Genomic DNA, 10,506 nt, shown 5'->3' on the forward strand with positions numbered 1-10,506 from the left:
CCTAAAAGTGCCAAAAGTTATAAATATTTACCATCTAAACCTTGGTCGAGGCACAGCCAGGCAGCTGTGAAACCTGAGACTTTGGTAGAGCTCCGGCTTCTCAGAAAATATCTTCGACTCTGGCTCATTCTCTAGTAGAGCATCTTTTCTAGCGGGGCTGAGATATTTGTGCCAAATGTTTGGTAAAATAGTTTATTTTAGCTACGGAGAGGTTTGGGAAAAGGGAAGCAAGAAAAAACTATCTTTCTTGGCTTCTCGCTGCTTGTCCACCTTTTACAAACAGCTTCAAGGTGCTTCTACGCTAATCCATTCACAGGGCTTCAACACGAAGCCGGTGAAAAAGTTGGAGCCAGAGCCGGAAGCCTGCAAAGGAACCCCAAATCAGTCCGTTTGGTTTGCCTCGCCTATAATCTTGATCCCCTGGGCAAAAGCAGCCACACAACGGATACAGTGAAGTGGCCAGCCCCACCATGGCAGCAATGCAACATGATGGTCACCAGGGACCAGACGCGGCCGCTGCAGCCTTTTCAATGGGGCACAGGCACAGCATGGAGACGTCCGGTCCAGCTGCCTCCGGTCCAGCCAACTTTGAGCTGAGCACATATGTCCTCTACAGGAGAATGACATGTCCATCTAGTGAAATGTCCTTATCATCTGCATTCTGCATCAGCAGGCTTGCGTTCAGATGCACAAGACTCCAGCCTCCCTGGGTTGGTTTCTGACAGTTCTGTTATGTTAAGCAGAAAGGGGAATTCACCCTCAGGTGCGGCAGCTCAAGAACTGGCTTTGCACTGTTGAACTGTGACCCAGCCATGCCACCAGACGCCATGCTGTGGGCATCTGGGGAACTTCCGGCCAAATCAAAGACACGGGATCCTTGCAAACAGCCCAGGTTGCATGCAAACACCATAACCTATTTTTTTCCCCCACACAACAACTTTCAACACCTTTGAGTCTATAATATCCTGACGCGATTGAAGGGGATAATTATTTTTCGTAATTATAAGTACTACAAGGGAAGATAACAAAGCATATATGAATATAGAGAGAATATACTGGTGAAGCCAATGGGAAATAGCACAAGGCTGCTGACCAAACCCATGAACACCGCTGGATAAGATTCAGAAAGGGTCAAGTAATCATTGCAAGTGTACGTATCGACCTGCATGCATTTGGAGCCTTTATTTGAGCACAGGGAAAATGTAGTGATCACTTACCAAGAACTAGTGCAAGGGGCAGAGTTTGCGCGCTGCCAACTATGACTCTCATTGTTTGACGAGAAGCCTGATCTAGATGAGCCCTGGCCTTAGAGAGTGCAGATCATATAATGTTCCTAGCTGGAGCTTGGTCTTTTCTTTGAGTTGTGTTGCAAGTACATTCTTCTTTGAAGTGCCGTATGACCGCCCCCATTCTTTGTCAGAAACTTTTTTATGACTAAGAGTATTCTCTTCAGTGACGATGGATATTTATTTAGCTAGTCATTTTCTTTACTTCAAGAGGAAATTCCCATGTCAATATTTCTGAGGTTGTTGCCAGCAATATAATACAAGCTTCAAACAACCATATCTTCTGGAAATATCGCCCTGAATCTTAGCATCGACCTGTGGGCTGTGGCTGGGTAAAATCTTATTTGTGCCTAATTTCCAACACTAGTGCAAATGCACGTGCCCCAGACACGTGTTTAAAAAAAATCCTTATCCAAAAAGATCAAGCGAATTTATATCAAAGATGTGCATGCGGCAATGAGTTACTCTAGAAAGATCAAGTGAATTATTTCAAATTTTTTATTTAGGGCCTGTTTAGAATGGAGTATTTTCAAAGGAAAAGCAAAGGAATAGATTCCTTAGGAAAGTTTTCTTGTTTTGCTGTTTGGAATGGAGGAAAACTGAACCCCCTTTCCAGAGGAAAAGGCTTCTCCTACACAAAACGTAGGGAAAAAGGCATCCGGAAAAACCCAAAGGAAAATTTCCTGCAGCGTTTCGTGGAGCTGGCACCGCCCTGCAAGGCTGCAACTCCTAGAGTTTGTCCTACCTTGTTTGCTACACAAAATGCTACGGTTGTGATAAAAAAAATGATTCACTGTTGTTGCCCGTGACAATTAGGCTTCAGGCTAGCAGTCCTTTCATTGCTTGGCATGGTCAGTGAATGCCAATCCTATGGGAGCTAGAAAAAAAACGAAAATCATAGGGATAAGAAGGGATGAGATTATGGGAAGAGGGAAGAAACGAGAAGAGGAGAAAGTAGAAACGAATAAGATCTGACCCTTATTAGCATCGAAACCCAGTTTGATTAGAGTAACATGGTGGAATTTTGTTTTTTGGGGGCACCTGTGAAGGTTCCATCATGTCCCTGCAATCCAAACATCTTAAGTTTTAGAATCCTGTAGTTTTTCACTTTTCACTCTATCACATTCCTACGTTTTTTTCTCATTCCTCTGTTTTGCATTTCTACGTTCCAAACTGACCCTTAGAAGGTGAACTTGATTATGCTCTCATGATATTTTCCTGAAACATTACAGGACATAATGAAATGCCATCTATATAACAAGCATGTTACTAATTGAATGGGTTAAAAAATTAGTATAAATTCATCCAAGAACATACGTGTAACCAATCCGGTTATGCTTAAAGTTATACTGACAACAAAACCATGTGACACGCTAGGAGGCAGCTTACACACATAAATATTTATAATATCGTTTCTTGCATTTGCTAACATATATTGATCTACCATGTATATCAAATCATCATCGATTTGTGCATTTGATAACCTCTCCATTTTCCGGAAGTCATGCACAATCTTCAAGCATAGGAGCTGCAGGCACAATATATGTGAGCAGGAGGAGCATGACAATACATATTTGTAGAAGTTCATAAATGCATGTTATTACACATTACAATTTATAGAAAAACTTTAGCACAAACATACCTCACAACTCCAAGATATCTCAGTACATAATATTCTTCGTACTCTTTCCAGTAGGCTCAATATTCATGTTTCTCTTCGTAGGAACCCATGTTGTCTCACGAGAAACACCTTTTGACAGCACCATATACAGTTGTCCATGTGAAAAAATAGGCTCAGGGAGGTAGTGATCACCTCTTGCAAGTGTATCGACCTGCATTTGGAGCCTTTGTGCACAGGGGAAAATGTAGTGATCACTTACCAAGAACTATGGTACATTCGGAGTTTACATAACTTTTTATTTGGTTATGAACCACTTTACGACAGAGTATGAAAAACTTTGGAATCCTATGTACAAAACTTTCTACAATACCAAACTTTGAATGCACATGTTTAAAAACTTCATATTAGTATTTGAAAAACTTACGAACCACATGCATAGAAAATTATATTTTTAAAAAAGTTATATGTCCTTAACTTTCAAGTTATGTACAGAGTACTTAACAATAGATTTGAAAAACTTTTGAATCATATTTGGAAAACTTTGTAGAGTCCCTAAATTTGAATGTCTGTATTGAAAATTTTAATATTCATATCTACAAAAACTTATGAACCACATGTACAAAAATTCTGTTTGTAGTTCAAAAAAATTAAAGCACATGTTTCAAAATCTATAGACTTGATTTTCATGTTCTTTACACAACACTACATGTTCATAAAAGAACATGAAAAACTTTTAAGTGTTATAAACAAAATTTTATAGAATCCCTAATTTTTGAATGGACAATTAAAAACTTCACGTTAGTATTTTCAAAAACTTATGAACCAAGTGCACAAATCTTTACATTTATAGTTCAAAAACTTCTAACTGCATTATTGACAACTCTACTTATTCTTAACTTTCAACTTCTATGGATAACCCTTTACAACAGAATACAACAAAACTTTTGACTCCAATATGCAAGACTTAGGATACCTATGCTTGATATATCAATGCAGAGCAGTTCCAATATATAAGGTATATGGAGATAAAAGTACAAAAAATATAAAACAAATAACAAGTGTAGTTCACAAATAAAAATAGGCTTAAAAAAATCCTGCATAAATCACTTTTATAGTGCAATACTGCAACCGGGGTGAAGGGATTGGCTCGATCCGCCTACTTCTCCTCAGCCCAACCCATTCAACTCCGCAGCGCAAGAACACGAGCCCACCGTCTCTGTCCGTCCGTCTCCCACAAAAGGAAAACCCCACCGCCCCGTCTCGACGGAACCAGCACGAAATCATTTGCTTCTCTCTGCCTGCTGCCGCCCTGCCTCTCCAAACCCCCTCCCCTTCCCCTCGCCGCAGTCCGCCCGAACCCGAGCGCCGCAGCCGTCTTCCGGTAAGCCTTTCCCCGGCACTCCTCCTCCGGTTCCCTTCGTCGTCGCTCGGTTCATTGGTGTTTCACTGGTTCGAATCCCGAAATCCGTTGTCGCCGTTCTTGAATGGTTTCCGTTTCGCGCGTCTTATTGGTTGATTCCATCCCCCTCCCCTCTCGTTCTCTGCCTTTTCTTGGTTCAATCCCTGGTCCATTGGTTCCTGCACAAGTTCTTGATCCTAGTCAGAATGGTTGCGATTTCGGTTGTTCTTGATCGACCATTTCCCCCTCTGGTTCTCCGCCCATTTGCGTTCCTGGTTCACCCCTCGTCCGTACGGTTCTTGATTTCTCGGCATTTTCTTGGAGTTTCACCCCCCCCTGTTTCCCCGCCTATCTGGCCATCCGCATTCCGCAGCTTCTTGGTTGCTTGGTGGGTTTTGGGTCTTAAATGGGAGATGGACTCATGCGGCTTTTCTTTTCTCGTGGTTCCTTTGCTCCAGGAGCGATGGGGAAGAAGACGCCGCCGAAGGGGAAGCCGGACGGGAGCCCACGGAGACCGAAGGCTCCGCGTCTGGACCCGATGGCTCTGGCTGATGCGGCGGTGGCGTCGCCGCCGGAGGCGAGCGATTTGATGGAGGAAGGGGCGGAGGGGACCAGCGGCAACAACCGGTGCAATCACGTCCTCGCTGACGGTGCTCGCGGCAAGTTTAGCTCGTCGTTGATGTCCAAGGGCGCAGGGACGTGCGCGAGTTGTCGGCTAGAGGACGCGAAGCACAGGCCCGAGGAGAGCAGTATCTTGGTGTGCCTGGAATGCGGCTGGCACCTCTGCTGTGGGGTTGGGGGGATTGCGAACCCGTTTGGGCATTCTCGGGCGCACGCCATGAAGAAGCAGCACTGGGTTGCTGTTCTGTACCATGATGCAGGAAGAGGATACTGCTTCAACTGTGACGCCGAGGTGGGAATGCCGGGTGAATTTGAGGTTGATGGTTATGTGATTGGAATTGATGTGATCCGCGATGTTGTCAGTTCGTTGCCGAAGTACGTGCTCCCGTCGTATGGTAAGCTTTCCCCGGCCATTCCTCTTCCCGTCGTTTGTTCTTTGTGGCTCCATGGCTTTGCTGCTTCGTGAACCCGCGGCGCCGTTCTTGATCCCTCGCCGTTTGGCGATTTCGTGTTCTGCTGTTTTATTTGTCCTTACGGTTCTTCGCCTCTGATCTTCCTTGGTATAATCATGGCCCGTACAATTCTTGGTAGCGGTTCTTGAATCTGAATCCTCGCTGAAGTGTTCGATTTCTCATCTTCTTGGTATATGTGGGTGGGGGTTCTCCGATTTCCCGAACTTTTTTCTAGCTTTCTTGGATCATCCGCATTCGTAGGGTTCTTGCTTGCTGGAATGCTGGTTTGGGGTTTAATGGGTTTACACGACTCTTCTTTCTTGTGGTTCCTTTGTTCCAGGCGTGATGGGCAGGAGGCCGAGGGCGCAGGAGACGGGCGAGAGCTCGCGGGATGCCAAGACTCCGTGGGAGGTGGACGATCTGGGATGCAAGAAACGGCCAGAGGTGAACAGCGACAACGATCGGTGCAGTCACGTCCCCACTGACCATGCTCACAAGGAGATTTTGGATTCGTCATTGCAATCAGATGACGCAGGGAAGTGCGCAGTTTGCCAGCGCGAGGAGGAGCTCGTGAATATATTCGTGTGCCTTAAATGCGGCCAGCAATCCTGCGGGGATTTGGCAAGTTATGTCCCATACGGGCATGCTCAGTATCACGCCAAGCAGGAGCGGCATTGGGTTGCTGCGATGTTTGCTGATCCAGGAGCTGGATTCTGCTTCAAGTGTGAAACTGAAGTGCCTGTGTATCCAGAGGAGCTGGAAATGCCTGAGGAAATCCAGGCAGGTCGTCGTGCATCTGGGTTTGGTGAGGTAGGTGATCCTATCAGTGGGTCACCAAATCTCGGAGACAAACAACATAGCCACGAGTTCAGATCAGCTAATGGGCAAGGCTATGCTATAAAAGGGATACCAAATATCTCAAACACATGCTATATGAATGCAATACTGCAGTGCCTCTTTGCACTTGATAAGCTGCGGGCAAGGATGTTAGCATGGGATGCTGCAAAGAGTCTCTTTGGCATGGTATTGAAGGAGCTTTTTGTGGAGACAGGTGCTTCAGGAGGCATGCTGCTGGACCCAGAGAAACTCTTTCGATTGATATGCTGGCGTACGGATGGGTTCAAACATGGTAAAATGCAGGACAGCTACGAATTGCTTGCTTCCTTGCATGCTATTTTGAATAAAGATGAGGAGAGTGATGACAGGCAAAATGGTGCTCCTACAATTATGGATTCCATTTTTGGGTTTGAGCTGTCTGAGACACTATCCTGCAAATGTGGTTTCTCTAAATCAGCTGCCAATCCTCTCTATGATCTGTCACTGCCACTGCCATCAAAGGGGCATCCAACCAAAAGTGTTGCATCACCACAAACAAGCGAGAGTCTCAAATCTCGACAGAAGTTTGCTGTTCAATTATTTCCAGCAAATGAGCTGATACAGACAGTTGCTAAAAGTGGTGGTTCTCATCTTCTTGGTTCAGAATTAAAAGAGGTGACTGTGGAGGAAACACCTAAACCTTTGGAACTTGGTGAGTTTATGCATGCTCCTGCAGCTATTCAAAAGCCTTGACTACAGATGTTGGGGGTTATCTAGAGTCATAGATCATACCAATTTTGTGGTTTGAAATGCAGGAACTGTGGAACACTCTGAAATCGTTGTTCTTATTGGTTATATTGCTCAACTTGAGAAAAAAAAGTTCCATTTTTTTGGAATAGCTATTCTACACTTGCTAAATGGAGAAATTTTGAAGGGTCCTTTGCACACATGGACAGAAGAACTTTCAGGAAAACCTTCAGGATCTGTATGCATAAGCGACCAGGATGTTCCAGCAGTATTAACATGGCAATGTTGTTTGGTGTAGTGTGCTAGCACGACTACCATTCGAATATAGCTTCGGAGTTGGGTCCTTGTCTTCATATAATAAACTTTGCCCCAAATGGTTGCTTAACTTAATCATGTGTGGGGATTCTCCAAAAGAAAGCTACAAATGTGGTGGATAGAGATCCTAAAATTATGCAGATGATTGCTGGTTGCATGATGTTGATAGTCCAGATAAAGTTAAACACTGTATGCTTGCCTCTGCAGATTCTACTGAAGCGCAACGTATCTGTCAAAGCAAGGATGGTGTACAGGATCTTTTGCACACTCAGAAGAACAAGGTCTCAAGTTCCGAATTTTCACGAAGGATCATCGACGTGCCAGTGAAGTCTGTTAATTTTCTTCCTCATATCTTTTCTGATGTCAAAGTTGAGGAAATGAATGAGATGACAGCAAATTCAATAGTATCGATTGAGGACTGCTTATCGCTGTTTTCTGAACAAGTGATAGAATGGCGCTGTGATAATTGTGCAAATGAGGAGCAGATGGCAGGAAGTGCCAATGAATGCAAATCTTCTTCAAGTACGCAACCGCATGCGTCTGATGCACAGAGTCAAATTGTACAAACAGCAGGCAGAATCACTGAAGGAACAAGTTCGGGGATGAGTTGTGGTGAAAAAGACTCAGCTGCTTGCAGCATAACCGATAAAGAGCCTGAATGCCATGAAGGTATTCATCCAACTGAGAAACAGACTGACCTGTTGAAAAACGAGCATAGCAGACAACTTATGATGTATCAGGACATGATGAAGCAGTTACATCTGGATTCTAGCTCACTCCAATTGAAAGATGGCAAAAATGAGCATAAAGATATTGTTGGTTATGCTATTCAAACATGTCTTTTTAAGAAGCTGCCACCTGTATTAACTCTTCAGCTTCAGAGAGCTGGCACCGGTCACAATACTAAGCTAAAATATAGTGAGCATGTGAGATTTGAGGAGCATCTTGATGTACAGCGATTCATGGATCCCAGGTACTGATTCTTCACATTACTATCATATACATCTGTGCAGTTGTAAGTTCTAACAAGTTTGAAGTTTTTGACTGCATAGGCTTCTTGTTTAGTTTAGTCCTACTAGCTTTAACAATACACGATCTTCTCTAAACAAAGACTTAGAACACATGCCATTGTTGATATCTCATTTGTATGGAGGTAATTTAGGACAATCCTGATCATCTTCATCTCTGCAGATTAACATGATTCAGATTAAAGAAATATGAACAACCAACTTTTAATGGTCTAATTTCCTTGAAAACATTTGTATTCAGCAGTGTGGTAATAGGTGATAAAAGAAAGTAAAGCCTTATTGTAAGTAATTTATTCTTTAAAAAACTATAACAGGACATTGTCAGTATGAATAATCATCTTGTCATTTGAGCATAGAGAGAGGAAGTTCTATATATAGCAAAAATTGCAGTGGTGTTGTAAGGTTTGAGAAGAAAAAGTCATACAACAAGGGTTCATATGAAAGCTACAGGGTCTTGCCAGATTCAAAATACACTACTCTTTCATAAATGAGGGGGATGGGCCTCTGGCATATGGTGCTTCCATGTCTCACGCTATTTGGAACTTGGGAGTTGGAACAATGTGAAGGAATTGTACAAATGCCATTCGCAACATGTCTAGAAAATTTCAAATCTTTACTATTTATAAGAGAGAGAGGAAATGAGATATCAATACAAATGGTCCAACTTGTTTTTAAACTAGTTGTTATTCCAGTTTGAGAAACAACTGTATTAAGTGCTCTTTTCTACAGTCTGATTTTGGCCAGAACCATGTTCAACCTACCTGCTGTAATCTTGTCTTTGGTTGGGAAATGCTTCAGTGAGTCAGTTGTGATCGAGTCTGTTTGTACGGCAGAACCTATCACATTTGAATCTGAACCCAATCCACTGCTGCAATGTACTGCTTTACTTAACTATAAAATAGATTTGTAGTATCTAAGATCTCACTATTTCTGTCTGTAGGTGTCTTTTAAATGCCTAAATATCAGCCTTTTTCTTTGTTGGAAAGTTGGTTGCTAGTTATAGTTCTGACTTCTGGTGTTAGTATTTCAAAGATAAATGTCTATAGGAAACCTAATATTTTTAATGGCCTTCTTAATAATTGCAGAGCCTTTGTTTGTTAAAACATTCATTATTATATGATTAATCACTTGAGAAGGATCATCGGTGTTTATCTGGTAGAGGTTTCTTTTTGACTTTGTAAAGGCATGATATTTTTCATAGAAAGTTACAGTAATTTATAGTCATACATTTGGTTTAATTTTGCTTTGTTTTCTCCAATATTCAGCTCTGTGGACAAAGATAATTCCCTCTATCGTCTAGCTGGTGTTGTAGAGCACCGTGGCACTGGTTCGTTGGATGAAGGACACTATGTTGCTTATGTGAGAGCAAGAAGGCTTGGAAATCATCAACAGCAGAGCAGCTGCTCTTTCTCATGGTTCCGTGCAGATGATTCTGTCATCAGTCAAGTGACTCTAGAAGAAGTTCTCAAGCGCGAGGCTTATATTCTTTTCTATGAGAGGGTGGAAGGCTAAGATAGCGGATGAGTGAGATTAGCAAATCTTCTTCGGACCTCCAAGGATTCAGCCCTGTGGATATAGAAGGAAAAACAGGCTCTTGATCAAGCCCATTTTTGTCACAGGGCTTCAAACTGACTGTAATTGTACCAAATTGGAGTTTTTGGTGCCGGTCTTCTCGACTCAGTTAATCTGTTTTTGTTTTCAATTGCTTTTGCCTTTTAGGATCAAATTGTGAATAGAATATGACATGTGACATTGGTCAGATTGGTAAATCGGTCATACAGGCTTTGTAAGGTTGTGTTGGATGCTACTGTCACATGATAATGGTTTACATCGTGGAGAATTTAGAACATATTTTTTGTTCTTGATGTGTCAGGCTTTGCCTAAAATGTTAGCCTTGGCCAAGCTACATTGTCTGCAAATACGCTTTACAAAAAACTTTGAAGTTGCACATATTTGGACTTAGTTTTTATATAAGAGCAACCTGCGATATCATATAGCTTCTTCTTTCCTCCCTTTGAATGGTTTTGTTACAGCGTTAATGTTTGGTTACAGAAACTTGTTGGTGTCAGTTTGACCAATAGATGGACAGTCAGTTATCTGTTTCAACCACTTCACTTGGGCGCTGAAGGTGACCATGCTTAATGTGCTCCAGACATTGGTCATTTCATATTTGCTGATACTGAATCGGTACTCTTTGGAGTGTTACTAATACAATAATAAT

General features: G+C 42.5%; 1 protein-coding gene across 1 annotated transcript; it reads left to right on the forward strand.

Moving 5' to 3' along the window:
• The first annotated feature begins 4,107 nt into the window (after window positions 1–4,107).
• LOC112877389 (ubiquitin carboxyl-terminal hydrolase 1-like) lies at window positions 4,108–10,136 on the forward strand. The gene is made up of 5 exons (XM_025941686.1): window positions 4,108–4,288; window positions 4,765–5,322; window positions 5,720–6,907; window positions 7,465–8,230; window positions 9,551–10,136. Exons 2-5 carry the CDS (start codon window positions 4,770–4,772, stop codon window positions 9,795–9,797), a joined length of 2,754 nt encoding a protein of 917 aa, XP_025797471.1. The 5' UTR covers window positions 4,108–4,288; window positions 4,765–4,769; the 3' UTR covers window positions 9,798–10,136.
• Window positions 10,137–10,506: the final 370 nt, after the last annotated feature.

The sequence above is a fragment of the Panicum hallii genome, chromosome 9 (assembly GCF_002211085.1).
Source record: "Panicum hallii strain FIL2 chromosome 9, PHallii_v3.1, whole genome shotgun sequence".
Taxonomy (NCBI): Eukaryota; Viridiplantae; Streptophyta; class Magnoliopsida; order Poales; family Poaceae; genus Panicum; species Panicum hallii.